General features: G+C 36.8%; 2 protein-coding genes across 2 annotated transcripts; both read right to left on the reverse strand.

Annotated features, from left to right (window-relative positions):
- Positions 1-913: 913 nt before the first annotated feature.
- LOC126755584 (sialin) lies at positions 914-16,137 on the reverse strand. The gene is made up of 7 exons (XM_050468263.1): positions 15,537-16,137; positions 9,087-9,409; positions 2,453-2,698; positions 1,926-2,381; positions 1,725-1,857; positions 1,414-1,655; positions 914-1,347 (listed from the first exon to the last, which is right to left on the reverse strand). Exons 1-7 carry the CDS (start codon positions 15,544-15,546, stop codon positions 1,114-1,116), a joined length of 1,644 nt encoding a protein of 547 aa, XP_050324220.1. The 5' UTR covers positions 15,547-16,137; the 3' UTR covers positions 914-1,113.
- A 7,287-nt stretch (positions 16,138-23,424) lies between these two features.
- LOC126755586 (myb-like protein Q) lies at positions 23,425-25,950 on the reverse strand. The gene is given in 4 exon segments (XM_050468268.1): positions 23,425-24,399; positions 24,401-25,141; positions 25,252-25,428; positions 25,608-25,950. Coding segments are annotated over 4 exon segments (1,602 nt in total). The 5' UTR covers positions 25,620-25,950; the 3' UTR covers positions 23,425-23,727.
- Position 25,951: the final 1 nt, after the last annotated feature.

Here is a 25,951-nt window from a genome sequence, read left to right on the forward strand (position 1 = left end):
TGGTCGACATGGATCCGTGGAACAGTACCCTAATCTGTGCAGACGACATCGCAGCCTGCAGTGATCTGTACAAAATCCTACTAACTGTCTTAATTTGTTTCTAGGAACCTTTCTTTAACATTTTGTATCACACACTCCCAGAAACATTCTTACCTGTTGAAGCCCAGGCACTTGATGAAAGTCGCGTTTTCCACAGACTCTTTCCTCTTTGTGTAGCTCCTCTCGTAATGTGTGGGGACGCACAGCGAAGAACGATTTTTGTCCTATCGGACTGTTGCCGCACCTTCTTTCGCTTGGATATCGGCCAGCTCATTTCCATTGATTCCTCTGCGCCCAGCGATGTAGTTAGTAGCATTGTTTCCAGTGGCAACCCTATTAAGCACTTTTATACACTCCAATACCATTGTTGATTTAATTTGAACAGACGAGATTACCTGAAGTGCCGTTGGACCATCACCGAGAACGGCTATTCTTTCCCCATGATAATTTCTTTTTGTAGAATGATCTCAGCCCACCTGCTAATGGCGTACACTTCAGCTTAAAAATGCTTGGAAACCAGACCATGGCCACCGACAGTTTCGTACATGGTCTCACTATACCAACCCCAATTCCACCTGCCGTTTCCGTGCCGTCTGTATACCATTGCATTATACTACTACAAAGGTACTCCTCAAGGGTAAAGTAATCCAAAAAAAAAACCCAAATTTTCAATTAAAACTTCTCACGTCAAAATATTCGATTTGTTTCAGTCTGTAGGCTTTAAGTTTGTGGAACTAAGTTTGTGTCAACTCGTACATCACAATGCTAATTTTTCTCTGACGAAAAATTACCCCCAACAAACCGATTCAAAGCTTCTCTTTTATTTCATCTACCTCCTATTTCGTAGTATCAGCTTTTTAAATTAAATACAAAATTTGAAGTTTTTGCTTTCGTGAATTTTAATCAGACTTTCTTAATACTAAGTTTAATAATTATTAACAGCTTTGAGTAGATTTTACTAAAATTAACAACTTATGCTAAACATAATACAATAACAACATAGAACTTTACTTAACACTACAAAATGCAACTAAATAAATTCAACAAAGCATAAACAAGCACAGCCAAGTTCACTCAACTCGCACATTTATAGTCAGGGTTCTTCTCCGCATTATTACTATGCTTCTCATTCTCGTTTGTGATCTTCGTATGCAAGAATTCCAACTCCTTCGGATCAATAACTAAAGCACGTTTCGGTGAGTTCCAATCTTGCAGCGTTGAATCGGAGAAAAATACGTAGAGCACACCACAACCAATCAACATGCCCGCGCAGAGCAGAAACACATTACGCCAAGCCTCGATTGTTTGCTGTCGGAGAAATTAAACCATATAATGAACTATAACACAAAAAAATGACACGCAACAGGAACTTACATTGCCCAACGTCATAACGCCTACAAGATAGGATGATATGAAACCTGGAAGCACGGAAATCGAACCGCTAATACCCATAACTATACCCGCATAGTTGGGAGACATGTCGACAATGGCGGCTAGAGGACCCGATGAAACTGCGCCGTGGAACATTAAAGATAGCGTGAGGAAAACAATTGCTGCCATCGCATTATAGCCAAACCAAGCCAGACACAAGACCATAATGCCATTCACAATTAAACCTACGAAAACGTAAATAAAATGTTTTTGAGTGAACAGCGCGCTGCGAAATCATGCAACGTTGCACTTACAAATCGCTGTTGCCAATTTTCGCAAGTTCGTACGCTTAATCTTATCCGTACGCAACAAATAGTCAGCCAACATGGAGAAGACAAAAGCGAAGAGCATACGCATTAAATGTGGAAAGCCGGAGAGCCAACCGGTCTGCAGAGCATATAAGAAGAAAATAGTGTAATGACAAAATGATTACAAAACAAAAATAAATCACGCACCGCGCGTATGTTCCAATGATGTATAACACGAAAGTATGTTGGCGCCTGTGTCATCATCGTGAATAGACCCCAAATGCCGCCCCACTGTGCGATCACATTCAGCCAGACACCTCGTGATGTGAGTATATGCCGCCATGGTGTCGGAGGCAGATTGGCATGGTGCACCGAAGTGCCCAATGACTTCTCAATATAACGCAGTTCCGAGCTATTGATGCGCGGATGCTCCGCTGGTGTGTTGTAGACAAAGTAAAGCCAACAACACCACCATACAGTGCCAATGACGCCACACATCAGATATACCCACTCCCATGAGGTCCAATGCATAACATAACCAAATAAGGGATAGAATGCAGCGACACCTACCGAACTGCCCAAGTAAGCGGTGACGAATTTGCTGCGCTCATTCGGCGGTATCCATTTGCCGGTCATGTGATGCATAGCTGGCCATGATAAACCCTTTAGTAGTAGTATTTTAAAATCTTATTATTATTATTATTTTTTTTTTATAAAGCTGGCATTTAACATACCGTTACGAGTCCTTGTAGTATACGCAACCATAAGAGCAGCTGATAATTCCAATAGGCGGCTAATGGTATGATGAAACAGATCCAACAGCCGACGGCATTCGATAGACCGAAGACCAACTTCGTGCCATACTTTTTAGCCAAAATACCACCGGGAATTTGCGTGAGCCAATGTAACCAATAAAACGAGCCTAAAACCATTCCCTGCTGATACTCATTCCAGCCGAAACCATCCGCTTCGTAATGTATCTATTATGTGTGTATGTATGTGTGAAGTAATAAAAAAGTAAATAAGCGTATTAGTGAGGTTATGAGCTTGGTAAACACAAATAAAATGTGCAAATAAACGGTTCGTCTACATAAACTTCTTTGTAGTGTGTTCAAACAAAAATACTGTTATAAAAAAACAGTGCGTGTCAAATGCCTCAAGCTTTTAAGTGTCTAAAACAACCACTTTGTAAGCGCGTGTGGTTTATTTAGGTGCATTCTTTTGTCTATTTGGTAATCTAATCTTAGTATGTTTACTAAAATAGTATTTACTTAAAGATATATAATCTCTAGATAATTTCGAAAAATAGAAACTGGCAAGTGTTTATTGTTTTTGCATGTTTTCAAGTGAAAGTCGACGTTAAGAATTCTCTACAAGCATATTAAATATTTATTTTAAGAAAATGTGGATTTTCTTTCGACTGCTTGATTTTATAAACGACACTGTTGTAGTTTCTTTGAAACGAGAGATAATAATGTCAGTTCCAACGAGTTTGAGGCTGCATGTTTTCTTGAACAATCGAATTGTCCCCAGTCTACCATAGTAAAACACATTTTTTGGCAATAATTTTTTCTTTCTTTTCAAGGACGATACACTGATTATTCAGACTCTTCAACTTTTCGACATAATTTTTGTAGAACGATTTGTTCTTTGCTTCAAAATAGGCCTCAGTTTCGGCGTTCATCTCTTCTTTCGACGAAATCTTTTTTCCCAGCGAGCATTATTTTGAGATCTAAGTAGAGGAAATATTCGCTGGGCCATAATTTGTAGAATGCGGTGGATGCGGAAGAAATTCGAAACCCAATTCGTGATTTTTGGCCATTGTTTTCACTGACTTGTGACACTGTACATTGACTTCACTATTCATCGCATGCGCATCCCAAAATACAAACGTCTTACCTTGCAAGTGGACTGTTGTGTTTTTCCAAGCTTAGGAGCGGGTGCATCGTGTGATATGCACTCGAAAGACTGTTGATTGGACTACGGAGAAAAATGATGGAGCCATGTTTCATCCATTGTCCCATATCGACGAAAAAACTCTGGTTTATTAAGCTTGAACATCTTTAAACACTGAACAGAATCATCAACTCGTTGTTTTTGGAAGCTGGCTGTTAGCTAGCACTATAAAAGAAAAGCAGGCACAGTGCCTGGCCAATGCTTAGCTGACGCTCGCATCGCGATGTGATGTGATTTAACAGTCATTATGTAATCCCGCGGGAAGCTGGCTGTTAGCTGGCTCTAACAGTGATGTGATTTAACAGTCATAATGTAATCTCGCGGGAAGCTGGCTGTTAGCTAGCACTATAAAAGAAAAGCAGGCACAGTGCCTGGCCAATGCTTAGCTGATGCTCGCATCGCGATGTGATGTGATTTAACAGTCAGAATGTAATCTCGCGGGAAGCTGGCTGTTAGCTGGCTCTAACAGTGATGTGATTTAACAGTCATAAAGTAATCTCGCGGGAAGCTGGCTGTTGGCTGGCTCTAACAGTGATGTGATTTAACAGTCATAATGTAATTTCGCAGAAAGATGGCTGTTAATTGGCTCTACAAAAGAAAAGCAGGCCCGGTGCCTGGTCAGTGCTTAGGTGACACTCGCACCGCGATGTGATGTGATTTAACAGTCATAATGTAATCTCGCGGGAAGCTGGCTGTTAGCTGGCTCTATAAAAGAGAAGCAAGCTCCATACCAAGCCAGTTCTTCCTTTTTCTCTATTTAGAGACTTGTTTTACTCTGCTAAGCCTATCGTCTTCCCACAATCTACTACTAAATATGTTTGAAATCGAAAGACATACCATAAAAGATGCCGGCTCTGGCCAAAGATAGATGTTTTCCAAAATAGTTGAAGGTTATTTTTCGCTTGACAGCCAGTTTAGACAAAGAAAAGCTCTTTACCGTTTAAAAAAACTTAACAACCAACCCTCAAACAGCAAGCTTAAGTGTAAAAAACTTTCCAGTCACCCCAATTGTAGCCACCCACACATCTAAGTGTTCATCATGCCTTAATTCCTTAATTTTATGAATGCTTTCATATGAATTTTATTTAGATAACCCAACAAAAAGTAAAATAAAGAATTGTATAAAATATGAGTAGCAGTTTAAGTACTTCAAGTAGTACGTAATTGTGAAATCTGCTTACCGCTATGCTGCTGCTGATAAGGAAATACTAGAGAAAGTCTAATACTTTTAGTAATGAGTATTAAAATAGTTTATTATAAGGTGCGATAAAACCGACAAGTTAAACAATACGATGTCTACAGTTTTTGTACCCTAAACAAGGTCGATTAAGTTAGCCACGAAGTTTGTAACACGCAGAAAGAAACGTCGGTGACCCTATAAAGAACAGCGTGGCGATCGAAGTCGAGCCCGTCAGGTTCGATAGCCGCCTTCCTATCTGTTCATGAGCGAAATAAGCACTCAGTATTTGAGATAACGATCTAAACTTTTGAACACCGCACTTTCTGCCTTCTTGAGCTACGCATTTTTCGAAAATGCCGATATCGGACCACAAAAAGTTGTATCTGTCATACAAACTGATCGATCAAAATCAAGCCCTTGCTTAGAAAACTCCTTTATTTGAAAAGATATCATGACAATATCAAGACAACTCTACATATATTCTCCGAAAAAATGGTTTGGATCGGACTACTATAGCATATAGCTGTCATACAAACTAATCGCTCAATATCCAGTTCTTATATGAACAACTTTTTTCGTTATAGATTATTGTCCAAGGCAGTATTATAATCTCCGAAAAATATATTCAGATCGGGCTACTATAACTTATAGCTGTCATACAAACTGAGCGATCAAAGTCATGAAAAAAATCTTTTAACCTCCATTATGCTATTAGAAATGCACCTATGAAGGGTATTATTGCTTCAGTGCTGTCAAAGGGAACATGCTCTGTTGTTTCATAATCATTTCTAATTAAAGAACAGTTATATCGTAAATATTAAATACTGTCACCTACATACAACTCCTCCAGAAAACAAGCCTTCTAATTTATAACAATTGTAAATTATTTAAAGCGCATTTTGGCTCACTGCGCGGGGGTAGAGGTATTCAAAAGATGATAGTCTTAGAATGTCTACAGCCTTTTAATATACAGTGTAAATATTAATTAGACATCTATTGTCTTTCGATGCATAATTGTGCGCTTTTGAATACATTTATAGTAGATTAAAAAACAAGCCTATTGAAAACGGCAGCCCAGAATTATACAGCTGCGAATTTGCCGTTATAATCGCTGTTTTCGTGTTACAATAATATTTGCGCTGCACAAACAGATTATCAAAAATGAAACGATTACCATACAATTGCTTTGTATTTGTTCTTAGATCATTAGAGCGTTTAGTTTTCAATGAGTTCGTTCAGTTCTAATAATTACTCCCTTTCGCTTTTCGTTTCTCGTTGAAAATTTCCAATTTTTTAAATCAAAAAAGAAAAATATTCGAATCTGAAGTTCGTAGATCGAAAATATCTTACTAAGTTTGCTATCGCTTCGCTCTATGGGCTCTTGAAAAGTTCCAAGAAGATCCGACGTCTTCGAGGCAAATTTTGTTCAGCGATGAGGCCCATTTCTAGCTTAGTGGTTATGTTAACAAGAAAAATTGCCGCATTTGGAACGAACAGCAAACTGAAGAGATTCAAGAGCTGTCATTTCATGCCGAAAAAGACAACGGTTTGATGTGGTTTGTTTGGCGGTAAAGTCATCGATCCATATTTCTTCAAATATGATGCCGGTGAGAACGTAACAGTCAATGGCGACCGTTATCGCGTCATGATAACCAACTATTTGATGACTAAAATTAAAGCTCGAGATCTCAGCGACATTTGGTTTCAACAAAACGGCGCCACTTCCACACAAAACGCATCAACGAATGGATTTATTGAGAGAATGCTTCGGTTAGCAAACAATTTCACGTTTCGGGCCGGTCGATTGGCTACAAAGATCGTGTGTTATCACACCGTTAAACTTTTTTCTGTGATGATATATAAAATCTAACTCTAAGCGGACAATCCCGCTTCAATTCAGGCCTTGGATCAAAACATCACGCTTGTCATACGCCAACTACCAGTCGAAATGCTCGAAAGAGTTATCGATAATTCGACACAAGGGATGGATCATCTGTGACGTAGCCGCGGCCAACATTTGAAAGAGATAAACTTCAAAAAATAAAAGCCAAAGAATGTTCTTTTTAATGATAATACCTGTAAACATTCCCCAAGTAGGAAACCTCAAAATGGATCACCCTATAATATTTTCATTTAATTTATGATTCTATACTAGTCTTCAATCAATAAATAATTAAATCGGTAAAACGCATTATTTTCTGGCTTTGTATAACCAATTAACAGTTAATTTTGCTGCTGATAAGGAAGTATTTATTTTGGGTGCCTAGCTGCGTGTGCTTTTTGAAGTAGGCGCTCAAGTACTGGATGATGTCAATGGTTTATAATGAAATTCCCTTTTATTTGTTTTGGCCAATTTCACGTTCATATCGTTTCTATTTTTTTGATTAAAGATTGATCACTTGGCAGCAACTAATAATACGCGTGCAATCTCTTACAACACGTCGATAAAAATAATCAAGTAATTTGACGATTAATATACGCGGTCGTGCGAGTATGATTACATTTTGAGATTATTCAATTTCTAGTGATACGAAAATATATGACCTTTAGACGACTTTTAAGTTAGTTTCTGGTTTCCAGCACTGCTTTTTTGACAGCCTTTATCATTTGGACGACGCAAAAACGATCTACCTGGTTATATGAGACTTTCGCTAATTTATCTCCCATAATGGAAATTTATGGGAAGGTGGCAAAGAGCTAAGGACATGAGGGAGCCTTGGGAACGTTTAACTTGGAAAAATCATATATGTAAGTGTGAAGGCCTAGGCGATCTTCACGCTGAGCGACGATCTTGAATTGCCAGACGATCGAGATGCTGCTTACAAAAACTCGTTTGAGTTGAGAAAGCGAAGCGCTGTTATAGAACTGGCCTGCGAATTAAGGCGATATTAGCCTGAGTAGTTCAAAACGAGCTGCAGAGATAAATAAAGAAGGTACCATCTTCTATAAGAGGGTACAACTGCTGCTACGCCGAAGATATTAATATCAACAACCACGCGGTTCGTTCTGCTTTCTCCAGACTGAATAAAGAAGCGAAGCGTATGAGTCTAGTTGTGAACGCGGACAAATATCTCCTGTCATCAAACAAACAGTTACCGCATTCGCGATTTGACTCACACGTCACTGTTGAAAGACATGACTTCGAAGTCGGAGATAATTTCGTCTATCTTGGAACCAGCATTAACACCAATAACAATGTCCGCCTTGAAATCCAACGCAGTTGCCAAAAGCTGCTACTTCGGACTGAGTGGGCAATTGTGAAGTAAAGTTCTCTCTCGACGAGGAAAGACCATATTCTACAAGTCACTCATCATCCACGTCGTCCTGATATATGGTGCACGGGCATGGACTTTGACAACATCTGATGAGTCGGCGTTACGAGTTTTGGAGAGAAAGGTTCTGCGAAAGATTTCTGGTTCTTCGCGAATTGGCCACGGCGAATGCCGAGGTCGATGGAGCGATGAGCTGTACAGATATACTACGACATTGTCATAACTCAGCGAATTCAGAGACAGCGGCTATGTTGGCTAGATCATGCCGTCCGAATGGATTAAAACAATCCAGCTCTGAGAGTATTCAACGCAGTATCCGCCAGGGAAGCAGAGGAAGAGGAAGACCTCCACTCAGTTGGAAAGTCCAGGTAGAGAAGACCTGGCTACACTTGGAATCTCCAATTGGTGTCAAACAGCGAAAAGAAAGAACGACTAGGGCGCTCGGCTATAACCATGTAGGCGGTGTCTACACCTGTAAAGAAGAAGAAGGTAATCACGTAAGCGGTGTCTACGCCAGTAAAGAAGAACAAGCTGAAAATGTCACCTACAAAGCTGATGCCTCATTCAAACAGAGCATCAAAAAGCCAATCTGTGTATCGAAATTTCACGCCTGCGCTTGCTGCTCGCCAGCTATTGAGAAAATCGACATCTATAGCTTTTGTTGCTATAAAAAGATTTCTCATAGAAATTCTACAGAGAATTGAAGGCATCTCGGTATCACCGTAGAAAATATAGGAGAAAATCAACATAATATATAGTAATATAGAACATAATGTAACTTCAAAGAGACGCTTGGCCAAATGCCATAATCTCACATATATATTTATACACACACACACACATTTCCAAAGCATTAAACTAATTTACTAAGATCACGTTTGCTTCTCTGTCAATTCGACGCACCTTTTTGCACTATTTCATAACTTTTTTTTTCTTGCTGAATTAGCAATTCAAACTTACCCCCAATGAATTGAGAAACTGCTTCTCCCACGAATAGCGCGGCTCTTTCACCAACGTTAGTGACACTTCGGAGCTGTGATTAGACACGATCGCTGCTACATTATTGCTAGTCATATTCGCGTGAATACTGTTGGTGTTGTTGCTATTGACGAATGCGCTTTGTGTGAAATTCGTTAAGAGCGGCGCTTGTGTGGTGATTGTGGGCGCTAATAACGGTTTTTTGGCTATCATTTCCACAATTGTTATATTTAGATTGATGCGAATCATGTAATTCACCGCGAAACCGATGAAAACCAAATACCAGAGCACTGTGCGCGCTTGAACTGCAAAGAGAGAGAGATAGAGAGAGGGCGTAAAGGAGTAGGTTAGAAATTGTGAATGAGGGGTGAAAATGTATAGGTAAATAGAGAGATATTTTTTGATGAGAAAAAATTAATAACGAAAAAAACTGAAATTTTAAATATTTTGTTAGGACTTTAAATTTTATAAGAAAAAATCGTAATTAAAAAAGATTAAACAAATTTTAGTTTAAATTTAATATTTTTTAATGTTTGTTTTTCTTAATTTTTAACAAAAATTAAATTTTTAGTTAAACAAAATAATTAGATAAATTTAGTTTGTTCTAATTTTTACAAGAGAAAATAATAATTAAAAAAATTATCTAAAATATTTTAATTAATTTAATTAATTTTTATTTAAACAAAATAATTAGATAAATTTAGTTTCTTATAATTTTTATTAAAAAATTAACTAAAATTTAAATTTTGTAATTAAATTTTTTAATTGGAAATTATTATATTTTTTCATTTTTGCTTTATCTAGTTTTTAATGAAAAGTAATTTTTTTAATAAATATAAATTTAATTACAAAAATTAATAATTAAGACTGGGTTTCGAGCAGTGAGAAGTCGTTAAAACTACTCCTGGGCACTCACTTTCCAGTGAACCAATCTTCTGAAGAAGTGCGTTTCAGAGGGCTTCCGGAAGGCGATACAGCCTACGGCTTCATGGCCGTCAAACCAACTAAGTTTCCGGCGCCTAATGGCATCATACCTGCACAACTTGAGCGCACAGTAAATGTGTCACTCAGCTGGTTGGCCCCACCTACGCGAACTGCATTATATTAGGCCTTCCCAAGACTGGGAGACGGGTAAGGGTGGCGTTCATTCCGAGGGCCGAAAAGTGCTCTCATGTCAATGTCAAAGATTTCAGGCCAGTCTGCCAATGCTCGCTTTTGTTAAGAACGCTGAAGAGACTTATGGACCTGCACATCATGTCAGTATATCGAGAAATATGTTATTAGGGCTCAACATGCTTACTGCTCCGTGGAATTTCTCGAAGGATAAATTTATAATGTGAAGTCGGAAGCGGTTATTGATGCTCTGTGGAGGTTTGAGGTCGAATCGAACCTCAAGCATCTCATATTTTCGCTGCTCTGAGACAGAACTGTCGTGGCGGAGTGGGTCAGTGGCCACTACGTAAGGTCAATAGAGGCACCCTATCTACTTTAATCTATGTTACCTACTGAAAGAACTACAGGGACGAGGCTGTCGGATGAAAACCTATGCAGCAAACGTTGCTCTCATGGAAATTTGATACAGCTTACACAAGGATACCTCAATATGGCAGCTAGCTGGGCGGCCTTGCTGTCAATTCAAACTAAACTAGTTTTATTTACCAGGAGGTATAAAATACCGTATGTACCTCTTCCCTCATTAAGGAGCTCTTGACTTCACACTGTCGAAAAGTAGAAGTTCTTTTGCCTCTTTCTTGATAGAAATCATGAAATCATGGAAGCCCGATGTTGAGGAGAGGCTGAGAAAGGCATTAGTTGCCTTATATTGCTGTAGAAGAGCTTTGGGAAACGGTGGAGACTCTCACCAAGTAGTACTTTGGCCTTACAAAACCATAGTTATGCTATTAGTATTCCAAGCTGAATTTGTCTTGTGGAAGGTGCTCGGGAAAACCACACTCACAAAACAACTGGAACATGTGCAACGAACGCCATCAGTAGGGCACCCCACTTGTGGGGTTGCAAAAGCCTTCTGGCCCAGGGTGGAACGCAAAAGATCCATGGAACTACCAGCTCTTAGTGATGTTCACATAACCACAATGAAAGTGTCTATGACACTAATTATTTTGAAGAATGACACTTGTCAAAGTTGCAAGGTGGAAGATGTAGTGGAAGCATCTAGACAATTTCTCTTTCACTGAGCGGCTTTCACCAGACTTGCCATACTTTCTATAAAATCGGCGAATTGATATTGGCTTAACAAATTTATAATTTAATATATGGCGGTCTTTTTATCCCTAGTTAGCAGCTTTGGCCATCACTAGGGACCAACGTCTCTAGCAGTCCAAGTGGGATTATTCGTGGTCTCGTTCGTTATTGGACCGTTTGAAGGACAAAATCGCGGAAAAATGGCCGCATTTGAAGAAAAAGTAAGTACTGTTTCAACATGTTAGTGAGAACGATGGCAAAAAATTCTTGAATTGAGCTTCAAATTGCTTTCGCATCCACCATATTCATCAGATTTGGTCTCCAGCGACTATTTCCTGTTCTAAGAGCTCAAAAGAATGTACAAAGGAAAAAAAATTTCATTGAATGAAGAGGTGATCGCCGAAAATGAGGACTATCCGTTTTACATATTTTTCAAAAGGACAAATCGTATCTACAAAAACAAAGAAGGCATCAGATGGAATTCAAAATAGCTTTATATTGGAAGAAGGCGTGGTTGTGAACCGATTTCACCCATATTTCGTACATGAAAAGTTGAAATCGGTCTAGTAGCTCCTGAGATATGCTTCATAAGTGGGCGGCGTAGGCAGCTTCCTTCTGCCACTTCTTCCGTAAAATTTAGTGTTTCTGTATCGGTTAACGCGATAATCAGTGTATCACCCTTGAAGGGAACTATAGTATGTTGAATAAAAAAAAAATAATTAATAACACATTTCAACATAGATTATTTATCTATAAAACTGCAACCGCATTATTTGTATACTATAATTAATTTTAATTGTCGCCAAGAAGCGTAAGAGTATTACTCCACGTTCTAGTATAATTTATTTATGCATATAAATAGCAAATATATGTATATTTTATATATACTTATATTTATTAGTTTATGTAATGCTGCTAATCAATAGATTGCTCTCGAGGTTTTTGAAATTTTTATCGCTCTGAATATATACGTATATACATACATACATATTCCTATATCGATTATCAAACAGTAGTTATGTGCATAAAAATACAAAAATATTAGCATTGCAAGCAGTCGACAAGTATGAATGAACTCTATGCTAAGCAGCGCCCCTGTAAGTCATTGCCTAGGCCGGCAGCAATGCGTGCGATCAATCAGCGTGTGCGCCAACAGCCGGTCAACAGCTGATTCTAGGAATAAATCAGAATATTTATTTGCATTTGCGCTGAATTTGTAACAAGTTGCTGTAAATTATTATTTTTTTTGACATTTCGGTGCTCATAATTTTTTATTTTTCCAAAATGTTGTCTGTTTTCAATTCGTAAAAAACTGAAACTTGTTTGAGCATTGCTTGGAAAAGTCACATAATTACATTTGTGAAGTTGCTAAAAGAAATAGCAGAAATGATTTGTGTAAAATTTTAATCAAGCCTATGCACGTGGCAATTCGCTTGAATTTCGGATTAAAAAATTATAGGAAAATTAATGAAGGCATTTCAAATGAAGTGTGTGCTTTGTAGATAAAATGTAAATCAAACAACTTAAATGAAGCGTTAAGTCACTGCTAAGCTGTGGATAATATTCGATTTGCGTTGTAATAATTGAAATTTATATTTTTTTAATATTAAAAAATTTTTTTAATTATTTAATTAAAAATTAATTTATTTTATTAAATTATTTAATTAAAAAATCTAATTTAATTAAAAATTTTTCGCCTAAAATTATTTCTATCAAATACAATATTTAGAAAAAATATTTATTGTCTTTTTTTAAATTTTTTGAAATTAATTTAATAAAACCTTTCACTCACTTAAAAATTTTTCTATCAAATAAAAAATTAAAAAAAAATATTGAAAAATTAGACTGTAGCATTTTTTTTTTCAAATTATTTTAATAAAAAAATATATATTTTTTTATTTATACATGAACAATTTTTTGATAAAAAAAATATTAAAAATACAAAAATTACACAAATCTGATATAAAAATTTAATTTTGTCCACACAACTTTTCCTCAAATATTTCTCTAAAACAATAATTTTTGTGCATTTGAAAAAAAGTAAAAATTTTGAGAAAAGCTGTTTTTAAAAACGAATTTAACTTAAAACAATAATTTTTGTGCATTTGGAAAAAAGTAAAAATTGTGCGAAAAGCGGTTTTTCAAAACGAATTATATTTTTTTAATGTGCTTGTAAGATTTTTTTATCAAAAAAAAATTACTATAAAAGTATAAAAATTAAAAAAATTTTGCAAACATTTTTTTATAACTATTTTTACCATAATTTTTTTAATTAATCGAACTCTTAAAAAACTATAAAAATGATTTAATATTTTTATTTTAAAAAATTTCAAAAACTGCACTTTTTATTAAAAAAAATGTTTAATCTCTCGATAACACAAACATAGACCATTAATATTAAATTTTACTCATTAATTTCTAGATTAATAGCTAACTACATTATTCATTTAGAACTTTTTTTTCAAATATTTTCAAATTTTTATTTAAGTTTTTCTCAAAATACATATGTATTTTTCATTTAAAACATTTGTTTTTTTAATAAAATAAATTTTTATCACACAAATGCAGTTCACACTTTTACATTTTGCTCACTAAATTCTTAAAAAACCAAAACTGAACAACATTAATAAAATTTTTCAAAAATTTTATTTTTCACCAAATTTTTTTTTTCAAAAATTTCGAAATTTTAATTTAACAAATTTTCAAAATTTGTGTTTTTCACTAAAAACTTTTTTTTAGATAATGCCAAATTTTTATTTAAAAATTAAATTTTTCATTGAAAACAATTTTTTTATAAATTCTCAAATTTAAAGTTTTTTAACACAAATTTTTAAATTATACTCATTAATTTCTTAAAGCAAAAAAAACTGTGAAAAATTCTTACAAAATTTTTCAAAAATTATATTTTTCACTATTTTTTTTTTTAATCCAAATTTATTTAATTTTTAAATTCTCCTTACGAAATTCTTAAAAAAAACTGTGAAAACTTTAACAAAAATTGTGTTATTCACTAAAAATTTTTCTTTTCAAATATTTCATTAAAAACAATTTTTTATATGTAAATATTCACATTTTAAATTTTTTAACACAAATTTAGCACAAATTTTAAATTTTACACATTAAATTCTTAAAAAAAAACACAATGAAAAATTTCAACAAAATTTTTCCAAAATTATATTTTGCACTAAAAATTTCTTTTCAAATATTTTCAAATTTTTATTTAAAAATTGTATATTTCTTCAATAAGATTTTTCAAAAACTATATTTTTCACTTCTTTTCAAATATTTCCATGTTTTTATTTAAAAAAATTCTAAAATTATAATTCTAATTAAAAACTTGCTTTTCAAACATTTTTAATTTTTTTAATAACATTTAATTTTAATTTTAATCACTAATTTTTAAATTTCACTAATTAAATTCCTCAAAACTGTGAAAAACTTTAAATATTTAAATTTTTATTTTTTCAAAAATTATACTTTTCATTAAAAACTTTTTTCAAATACTTTGAATTTTTTATTTAAAATTAAAAAAAAAAATTATTTTCAAATATTTATAAAATATAAACTTTTATAACACAAGTCCAGCCCTAATATTTAAATTCGACTTATTCAATTCTTAAAAAAGAGAAAAATTTAAATATTTTAATTAACAAAACTTTTCAAAAATTATGTTTTCACTTAAAACTTTTTTTTCAAATATGTATTTCCAAATTTTTATTTTAAAAACTTCAAAAATTATGTTTTCACTAAAAACTTTTTTAACATATTTTAATTATTTTAAAAATTTCAAATATTATGTTTTTCTCTAAAAACTTTTTTTCAAATATTTTCATTAATTTTTTTTCTGTGTTCAAAAAATTAAAAAATTAATTAAAAACTTATTTTCAAATATTTAAAAATTTTACGTTTTTGTAACACAAGTCCGGCCCTAATTTTTAAATTCGACTCACAGAATTCTTAAAATAAAGAAATATTTTAACTAACAAAACTTTTCAAAAATTATATTTTTATATTTTTTTCACTAAAAACTTTTTTTTCAAATATTTCAAAATTTATTCTTAAAAAATTTTTCAAAAATTATGTTTTTATTAAAAAAAAACAAGAAAAATTTTTTAATAGTTTTAATCAACAAAATTTTTCCAAGATTATATTTTTCACTACAAGCATTTTTTGAAATATTTCAACATATTTTATTTAAAAATCTTGTTAAAGATTATGATTTTTAATTACCTTCCACCATTTTTACGCGTTTTTCCAAAAAAATGTCCACCAAAAGATCACTTGTGCATGTAGTATAAGCCAACAGCTGCGCGCACAAAACTTTGATGTTCTTAAGGCTAATAGGTACGACTACCGTGTGTGCTTCTGCGCACTTCCGCAACGCGCCTACCACAAGTGCGTTGAGTGCAGTGACTGTAAGAGATCACCTCAAACGAGGGGCGATCAATACACCCGAACAACGAACACTAGACAAGGAAGTCCAAACGCTGGCACGCGTCTCCACTACTGACTAAGTGGTTGGGTGTGGATGTGTGGGGAAGCCTTTTCAAAACATTGCAACCGCCGAACGCAACACACGCATCTTCACACACACTGCAAAAACACTGAAAACGCTTTGTTATGCATATGAGACGAACGAAAACGCGCTAAACGATCAGGTTGCACACGCGAAGCGCCAATAATCCGCAAAAAGTTGGAGAATCAAAGTCAGCGCCTGAATTGAATAATCGCGCTGCGTTGTGCCGCGACAGTGTCGTTAACGGACGTTACGAATCGGTTGACGATCACGTCTTGCCACTGAGAAGTGTGCAAGTAGAATGAGGAAAATCCTAAACGTCTAATAATACATATCTCTAAGTTAGTGAGCCTCTGAGCTAGCCGAGGAAAGAATTTCAGTAAGCTACATACAACCACAGGCGCAGCAGCACACGTTACATATTATTTATTGCTCGCCACTCGGCGACATTCAAATTACTCTGATAAAAACACACAATACATACAAACAAGGTTATACTATATATAACGATATATGTATGTATATGTATACATAAGTATGTGTGCGGAGCTGTGTGCGTTCTGAGGTGGGTGCCACAGCTTATAAACACCCACACTACCAGCTTACACTAACTAACTACTATAGCGCGTATGCCGCCGATCTTGCCATACTGTGTCTAATACATGCTGCTAATCAGCGCACAACAACAGCTGCAACAACAAATGACGTTACGTTCGCGTCGAAATAAGTCGCAGCTCTCGGGGCTCTTATCAAATGTGGTTTTAGTTTTTGCTACATTGCTACTTTTGATAAATTGTATGCACTCTCTCACACGCTCTATCACTCTCTCTCTCTCTCTCTCTGCATCCAGCACACCTTTTCAACCTGTAAATATCCTATCATCGAAGTGAGTGCGTAAAAATATTCCGCTTCCCTCCTTCAATCTAACGCTCGACGAACAAAATGCTACACCTACACGATAACGGTTTATCTGCCGACCGCGCACGTTCTCGCGCACCCTCTACTCAGTTTTTAACACAATCTCTCGTTGCGATCTTCAGCGGCAAACGTAAACAGCTGTAATCGCGCTTATCACAACGTCAGCGGCTTCTTCTTCCACCTCAACGATGCTTGGATACGAATACTATACAATGTATGCATGTGTGTAAGTGTATTGACAAAACTAATCCAGCAGCGATTGTGGCACGCAGAGGTAGCATGCCTTTGAGCGTGAATTACGATATGCATTTAGCGCTTAAAAGCATCAGAAAGCAGCGTGGATCATAACAAGAAGCAGCTGATTGGATGTGCTCTACGTGTGTATGTGTGTGTGTGTGAGTGGCTTTGAGACAAAGCGTTTATTTTTTCAAGTGATAAGATTAGCAAAATATGGTAAGGCACAAAACAAAGGTGTCTATAATCCTCCTCAATGGTAAATAGAACTTTGCTCATACGAGAAGTGAACGTAAACAAGCCACTTCGGGCAAATACTCGTACTAAACGCAAATACAGTAGTAACCTAAAAAACTATAGTCATGACTTATAAAGTTTTGTATCAAAAACTCATATAATGTATTTGAAAAAGCTCCGAGTAGCAAGTCCACATGACTATAAAAGCTTTGTAAAAGCACATATATTTGAAAAAGCTACGAGTAACATTTCGTTCTTCTTAAAACAGACAAATCTTCGGTTCACACCTTCTTATGACAGTTTGTTTACCCGTCCACATAACTATAAAAGCTTTGTAAAAGCACATATGTATATTTGAAAAAGCTCAGAGTAATATCTCGTTCTTCTTAAAACAGACAAATCTTCGGTACACTATTTCTTATGACAATTTGATTACCCATCCACATGACTAAAAAAGCTTTGTAAAAGCACATATGTATATTTGAAAAGGCTAAGAGTAACATTTCAATCTTCTTCTTCTTCTTAATTGGCGTAGACACCGCTTACGCGATTATAGCCGAGTTAACAACAGCGCGCCAGACGTTTCTTCTTTTCGCTACGTGGCGCCAATTGGATATTCCAAGCGTAGCCAGGTCCTTCTCCACCTGGTCCTTCCAACGGAGTGGAGGTCTTCCTCTTCCACTGCTTCCCCCGGCGGGTACAGCGTCGAATACTTTCAGAGCTGGAGTGTTTCAATCTTCTTAAAACAGACAAATCTTCGGTCCACAATTTCTTATGACATTTTGATTATCCGTCCACATGACTTTAAAGCTTTGTATCAAAGGCTCATTTATTTTAAAAAGCTCCGAGTAACATCTCGTTCTTCTTAAAACAGACAAATCTTCGGTTTGAAATTCATTCTATAGAAGGATTTTAAGCGCATTAAAAAAATTAAATACGAAAGTTCGAAGAACTCGAGCAATCCTTACCGATAGATTAAGTTAGGTTAAAATGACTGTTCCCTTAATCCGACGGAGGGGATCACACTTAGACTGTTGTATACAGCCCTTTGTGATGCCAAGCGAAAGATGTTTTTTTCTAGTTCCGCTCGTTCACCTGAATGTCTAAAGGTATGAAATCCGAATTGTTTTTGCATTGAACTGACAAAAACTGAACTTTCGTGGAGGGAGTTTTGAGATGTTTCTATCTCATCTTCTTCCAAACAGCTGATGCAGTTGGCATTGGATAAAATGTTTAATCTTACTACATTAATCCTGATCAGACAGTGTCCAGTCAGAACTCCTACAACTACTGAAAGGTGGACTTTGCTCAGAGCGAAGAGTTTGCTAGACATTCCGCGATTCACACTGAACCAGAAGGACATTGCAACTGCACCGCTTGCTGATTTGGTGTGAGGTCCAACAGTCCAGGTGTGAGCCAAAGGAGTTGGCATCGGGTAAAATGTTCAATATTACTGCATGAATGCTGAAAGAACAGTGTCCAGTCAGAACTTCCACAACCACTGAAAGGTGGACTTTGCTGAGAGCGAAGAGTTTCCTAGACCTCCTACGATTTACAGCGGGCCAGAAGGACTTTATGAATGCACGGCTTGCTGATTTGGTGTGAGCCACAGGAAGCCAAAGGAGATACTATCCGCGTTCTACAGTTATTGAGACTGAGGGGCCTGTCTAGCAATCTCATTAGCCTTACAGTTTCCTGAATAGAGTAATAATAAAATAACTCGATGGTAGAGATAAAGAGTCTAGACATCCTTTCACTACTTCTGAGCGCACAGTCAGCGAACTCAAGGCTTATGTCGCCACCCATTTAACGGAGTAGATAGCTACCTTTATGGCAGCCACCTCCGCTTGGAAGACGAGGCAGTAGACAGGAAGCCTAAAACTTGAGTTGATGGAATGTTACCGACAGTGTACTTCTCCACCAACGCTCAACGCAATCTTTGATCCATTCGTAAAACAGCTCACCGTCCTTTTCCTCCAGTGAATTCTTCCCTCCCATGCCTTCCTCGCAGGCACATAAGTAAGAGAGAGGAGACAGGCAAGACCATGTTCAGCGAAATGGTAGTCCAAGTATATATGTTTTATGATATCTAAGTATGCGAGGGTTCCAGAATACCCATTCTCGCAGTCATCTTAGTACCCAGATTTTCTAAGTCTGACGGCAGCTTTTATTTCCATACAATTTACGGCTTTGTTCACCGTAGTTAATCCATTCTTTAATATTTGTACATATGGTTCAAGTAATCAAGTATTTACTGTACTGCCAACAAAATTTCCACTTAAGTTGATAATCTAAAGAAGTTCTAACGCACATTAAGGAAAACCACAACGAGCTCATGCGTTTGCGTGCTGATTTCTGCAAATTTTTTTTTATCTATCCATTAGTCAGCAGAATTCTGCGAGGCCCACATGTAACGCTAATATTTTGCACAGCAGTGTACAGTATTTTATGGGTATTTGTTTAATTGCAATGACACTCAAATTTAAATAAGCAATTATTTAAGTAGCCCTTGCTGGACAGCCCTCATAACTGCCTGTAAGCCTAACGTTGAACTAGGGTTGCTGATTGATGGACCAACAATAGCAACAACTACGCATACAGCATGCATTGATTCATTCATTGATAACTAGTTTTTATTGTGTTTATGCATTTTTAAGCGAAATTTCACATTTAATGATTTGTTTTACACGCGGAGGCGACAGTTGTAAGCTCGTACATTGCCTTAGCCGAAATGATGTAATAACGAGATATGTTTGCATATCGTTGTATATGTTTTCTATATATTTGATCGCAATTGATTTTCGCCGCACCCACTAAAATAATCAAGTTTTCTTCGATTTTCGCAACACGCGCCAAATGCTTCTTTCCGAGTCGTGCGATCTCTTATATAACGGTAACTTTAAAAAGCAAATAAAACTCGTTGAAATTTGTGTTTCTAACACTTCTTATTCATCTCAAATCTTGCTTGTCTCACACATGTGGTTTTGAAACGAAGAAACAAACGAAGGATAGCAGGTATGGTATTTGAGTCGGACTTAACTAATTGACCCCAAATGGGATTTATACGCCGAAAGAACAGCCCATGACCGTATAATATCCGAGACAATTCCAGCTACGTTGAATTGACTGTTCTAGGATTGACTGTTCTAGGATTCTGGGATTCAGCGAACGATGGAAATGACTGAAAATATATCTTTCGAAGGTCAAAGAGCGTAAAGAAAAGGAAAGTAAACTAATGAAGAGAAGGAATGAAAAGAAAATGAAGCGAAAGTAAAGTAAAGGTAAAAATGGATAGGAAAGGCAAGGAAAGGAAAGGAAAGGAAAGGAAAGGAAAGGAAAGGAAAGGAAAGGAAAGGAAAGGAAAGGAAAGGAAAGGAAAGGAAAGGAAAGTAAATTAAAGGAAAGGAAAGTAAAGAGAAGGAAAGGATATAAAAAGAAAGAAAATAAAAGGAAAGTAAAGAGAAAGTGAAGCAAAGGACAAAATGAAAAGGAAAAGGAAAGGCAAGCAGAGGAAAGGAAAGTAAAGAAAATGAAAGGAAATAATAAGAAAGAAAATTAAATAAAAGGAAAGGAAATAAAAGGAACGGAAAGGAAAGGATAGGAAAGGAACCCGAGTGACCACAAATAAAAGCAGAGGTTCCATAAAAAAAAACGTATTAATTATGGCTACCAGGCACAACATATAGCAGAATGGTGTCACTAATTCGAAAATCATTTGGAAATGTAACGGTTCAATACAGATTTTATTAGTCCAAAAAAAAATTACCAACTTTTGAACTTTCTAGTAGTTTCATCAGATGGAAATACGACTCCGAACGGATCCAGATTTTTATTCGACCAAAGGGGCAGTCTAAGGAAAGCGTATAAAAATATCTTCATCTTCACTTTTAATATAGTAAAAGTCAGCCATACAAGGACATGATTTTGATGGGTCATTTCGTATGACAGTTATATGCTATAGTGGTCCGACATCCGCAGTTTCGACAACTGTATAGCTTCTTGGGGAGAAAAAGGGGTGTGCAAGATTTCAGATCGATCCGAGGGATTTGTATATGTATACCGACAGACGGACATCACTAAATGAATAAAGCTCGTCACGCTGACCCTTTTCTTTTGGGTACTCCAAAATTCGTGGCAGACTTAATATAAACAGAGGGAGTCGGTGTTTAAAATAGACCAGATACCTTCACGCTTTATCTGGTGGAAAAGGTTTCAAGTCACGCTGCCATAACGTGGATGGCGCAGGGGCACGCAACTCACTAGTGGAACTTTTAACACACACACGAACCATTCACAAATGGCTGATGGAATGAGCGCCGGGATCTATTGAGTGGATCTAGATCTCCGGCGACGCTTCAAGCTGCTGGATCTTCCAGGCAGAAGTATTTGCGGTAAGAAAGCTACTGTTATAGCTAACAACGCAGAAAATTGTGTAAAGAATAACTGATGGAGTGAGCGCCGGGATTTATTGCGCGATGTCAGACTCTTCAAGCTTCTGAAATAATGCAGTATCTGCCAGAATATCAAAATATACGTCGATAACAAAGCATCAATTAAAGCAATAATCTCACATCACATTGCGTCAAACGCAACAGAGTTCTAGGGCACAAGGACGTTCCGGGAAACGAAATAGCTGATAAGATTACTAAGACTGACATTCGTTTGACTATCGAACCAGTTCAGGAGTTTAAAACGATACATAGCGAAATTTCCGAAGAGACTGATAGACGGATTAGAGTACGATAGAATGTCTTGAAGGCATGTAGGATCAAAAGAACATTTGCAGGGGAGCGGAAGGAAAATACTCAAACTTTTCACACGGTCTCAAAAGGATTGCAAGACGATTGTTGGCCTTGTCAGAGATCACAACTTACTGGCATCACAAGCGAGCCATATGGGCCACATAGAGATATGTAGAAAGTACATGAGAGTAGGCGTGAGAGAGACGCTGAAAAACCTCCTCTGCTTAGTTCCAGCTTTATCTAGAACTCGGCTTAAATAACTAGGAGATTCGCAGTTCAAGGGACTAGATGAAGTATCAGTCTAGATATCAAGTGTATTTTATGCTACGTAAGCGTTAAGCGTTAACGTCCCGTAAGCTTCAGCATGTATTAATAAAGAACCTTCATATGACATTACAAAGGATCTGTATTTCCCACGTCAGTCGGGTTTACGTAACCGCAACGGAATCGGATGTTTTCTACGGTCAAGGACTGTCAGCTCGTCATACTTTCGCCACCACAACAACCTGTAGTTTTATGTTTGTTTGGAGTGACAGCCAGCCATTGTAAACTAACCTAACCTAACCTAAAATATCTTCCTTTTCGCATTGATGCTGTATGATTGCAAAATAAATACATTTTTAGTAAATAGATTTAATTATTGCGCATGACGATTATTTATATGTATATTATTGCATAATGAAATATTTATCAACAAGCAAGCCCACCTGTATTTCTACGCCAGCCTTAATAAATGAAAATTTAGCACCCAATTAATAATAATATTTACATGCAAATAATGCAAAACAAATTAATAATAACAATTATACTAAGGAATTCAAATGTTATGTTATTTGTTATTGCAATTTATTTTCAAATTTCCCACAACAACTAAACAATAATGGAATATAGAAAAAAAATGGTTATGTAACTTCAAAGAAATCACGTTAAAACATACACATATCCGTATACACATACAAATATATGTACATACATTCACACATATCCACACACGTATGTATGTGTGCATGTATTTTTGCGCATAAATCAATTGTTGTATTTTTAGTTTAATTAATTGTACTGTAACACTAATTCATAACTAGTTCTAGTCTAAATGCTTGCCACTTGCCGCTGCACCCCCAATTATAGTATTTACCCACTCAAGCACGTTAATTATATACATTTGGCTCGTAAAAATTACAATTTTACGGGCAAAACAACAAAAAATCATTTTGCATAATAAAAAAAAATAACACAAATGTCAAGCAAAATGACAAATCCCATCACAGCGACGCTTTGTTGAGTGCGTTTATCCTCAGCATATCAATCAAACGGTTATTGCTTATGTGGATGCAAGCGCATACTGAACACGTGGAGCCAAATACACACCTAGTTGAATTAAAATTGTAAAAAAGAAACCGCTAATAATAATAATTATATGTAGCACTAGAGTGGTGAAGTAGAAGAATGCATATAAATCAAACGCTGATCATTTTCATTACAAATATTAACAATTATATTGTATTACTCATATATTATTTATGTGTATGTATAAGTAATTTCGAGTTATTTTCATTTTAGTGTTTTTTTTTTCTTTGCTTTTTCAATATTTTATACTAATATTTTATGTTAGTAAATAATATATGTACATATGTATGTAGAGAAATTGTGTGCGTCGTTAGCAAACAGCAAACGGGCGCGGCGCAGTTTATATTTCGTGCTGTGCAACCGCTACGGACGCCGGCGCTGCGTGCACACGTCCTTCCCAGGCGGCTTCCCACAAACGGCTCAGCATTCACCCGACATTCTCATACGCCATGGCTGGCCGTTCGCTGCTCATGGCGCTGGCGGTGGCCGTTGCACCGAATATGGTGGGCGGATGATGTTGTTGCGTTTGCTGTTGATGTGGATTGTGTTGCGGCTGCTGCTGCTGCTGCTGTTGCTGCTGGTGGGGATTGTGTGCATGATGTTGTTGCGCCGACGGTTGTTCGTTGCGTATTTGTGGCAATGGAAACATAATGCCATGTGCCATTTGTGGATGATGTAGATGTTGTTCACTGGTGGGTGGTGCCGGCGCCTGTTGATGGCTGTTATGTTGCTGATGACTACCCTCGACATGTTTGCGCTGCTCATTCTGCTGATGCACCTTTTCGGCGCCCTCGTCATATTTCTTTTGCAATTGGAATAGCGTGTGTGGCAATTGTTGTTGTGCGTGTAGCGCTACGGCTGAAGCCGATACGCGTTCGACTTGAGATTGTGGCGATGCTTCTTTTTCAGTTTTCTCATATTTCTTTTGCAGCTGATACATGCTGTGCGTTATTTGCGCGTGCTGTGACAATTGTATCTTGTCATTTGTGGTGCTCGTACTTTGTTTGCTCGTTGACGACGCTGTGGCTTGTGCATGTGTTTGTGATTGGGTTTTCTCCTGTTTCCCCGGTGTTTTTTTCTGGTATTTTTTGAGCACCTGGTATGAGTTCGCCCTTGACATCGAGTCGTATCTCTTCGGGCACACGTTTGATCTCCTCGTAGAGTGAGAGCAAGAAGAGCTTATCGGGATCTCGATTCTTCCGTTTTTTGCTTTTCTTTGGAAAAGCGTCTTGCATGAATTGCAAGAGTTTCTCCTCAAATGCGGATTCTCGTTGCATTGCAGCGGCAGCATGCTGTTGGCGGCGCAACAGATGCGAGTGCAGGCCACCATGGAATGCCTGCAGGTGTGGCATAGAATTGTGCTGTTGTGACGAACTACTACCGGATACGTGGTCACCGTTGTGCGATTGCATGCCAACGCCGGGTGTTTGAAATGCGCCACCATGCGTATCGGTGTGATTCGATGAACCCGGCGCATCATTTGTTTCGGCATCATTGTTAGCATGATCCTGTTGTTGCTGCTGCTGCTGTTGTTGCTGTTGTGCTGCATGTTGCTGCTCCTTTTGATGTTGCATATGCTGTTGCTGACCGTTGGATACTGCAGCAGCGCTTAAAATGGCATCGCAAAAATGTTCCGGCACATAATCAAAGCCCGACATAAAGTTTTCCGGCTTCAACTCGCCATTCATTTCCTCGTAAAAGTATTCAGTGCCTACAATGTCAATAATGTCGTTATCTTCTTGGTTGAGCTCGATACCCGGAGGCGGTGACCCGCCTGCCAATTGGCAGCGTTTCAATTCGGCAAGTTTCTTACGCGTGGTCAAACGCATATCACGCCAACACTGTTGATAGGTTTAAGAAATTCGAGGGTAACAAAAACAAAATTTTTAGTTTAATTATATTATACATAAAGAATGAATAATCATTCATAACAGTAATCACAAAAACTCACCTTCTTCCATTGTATAATAGTCTTCTTGGGTCCAATTGTGTTTAGCGCTGCCTGTATCTTTTCCCAGTACCACTCCTTCTCCTTTTTCCCCTCCATGTACTTGGTTTCACGCAACAGTGTGATAAGCATCTTCTTCTGCGGTTTCGTTACACGATCCTTGAATAAAATATTGAAAACCTTGAAATTAAGAAACGAAAAAAGGCGAGAACTGGATATTTCACACGAAAATACTTCTTCGATCAACAGTACAAAGTAATTATCGTTTTATTTACAATAAATCTATGCATACATACGAACATAACATAAGACTTCATAATAATCTAGAGCTAAAGCGCTATTATTGGTACGTACAATACCTCAGCAGCCATTTAGTTAAATTGTCAGACGTCACCCGGCAAACTTCTCACACTACGGTTTATTTACTGTCACACTAAGTGAATACATTATGCACACTTGGAGCAGTATGCGTCAATGGTAGACTGTTTCCATTGGCAGAAACCTGGTGCTCCACTGCTATACACACATGATCCGTGCTGGTTATTAACATTTTATTTTTTTTTTTGCCGATTTTTTCACCCAACACACAATCTGTGATTTTTTATGGACTTTTCGCAGACACCTAGTATTTGGCGACAGGTACCGACCGCCGACTATCAGTGGCCTGTTGTTACTTAGCTCACAGTTATAGAATTTAGTTTAG

The sequence above is a fragment of the Bactrocera neohumeralis genome, chromosome 4, assembly GCF_024586455.1.
Source record: "Bactrocera neohumeralis isolate Rockhampton chromosome 4, APGP_CSIRO_Bneo_wtdbg2-racon-allhic-juicebox.fasta_v2, whole genome shotgun sequence".
Classification (NCBI taxonomy): domain Eukaryota; kingdom Metazoa; phylum Arthropoda; class Insecta; order Diptera; family Tephritidae; genus Bactrocera; species Bactrocera neohumeralis.

Excerpts from the sequence above, each read along its gene's own strand:
- LOC126755584 (XM_050468263.1), bottom strand. Across the intron at positions 2,699-9,086 it reads AGTTTCTCAATTCATTGGGG|ATACATTACGAAGCGGATGG; the intron begins GTAAGTTTGAAT and ends CACACATAATAG. Across the intron at positions 1,858-1,925 it reads ATCATTGGAACATACGCGCG|ACCGGTTGGCTCTCCGGCTT; the intron begins GTGCGTGATTTA and ends TATGCTCTGCAG.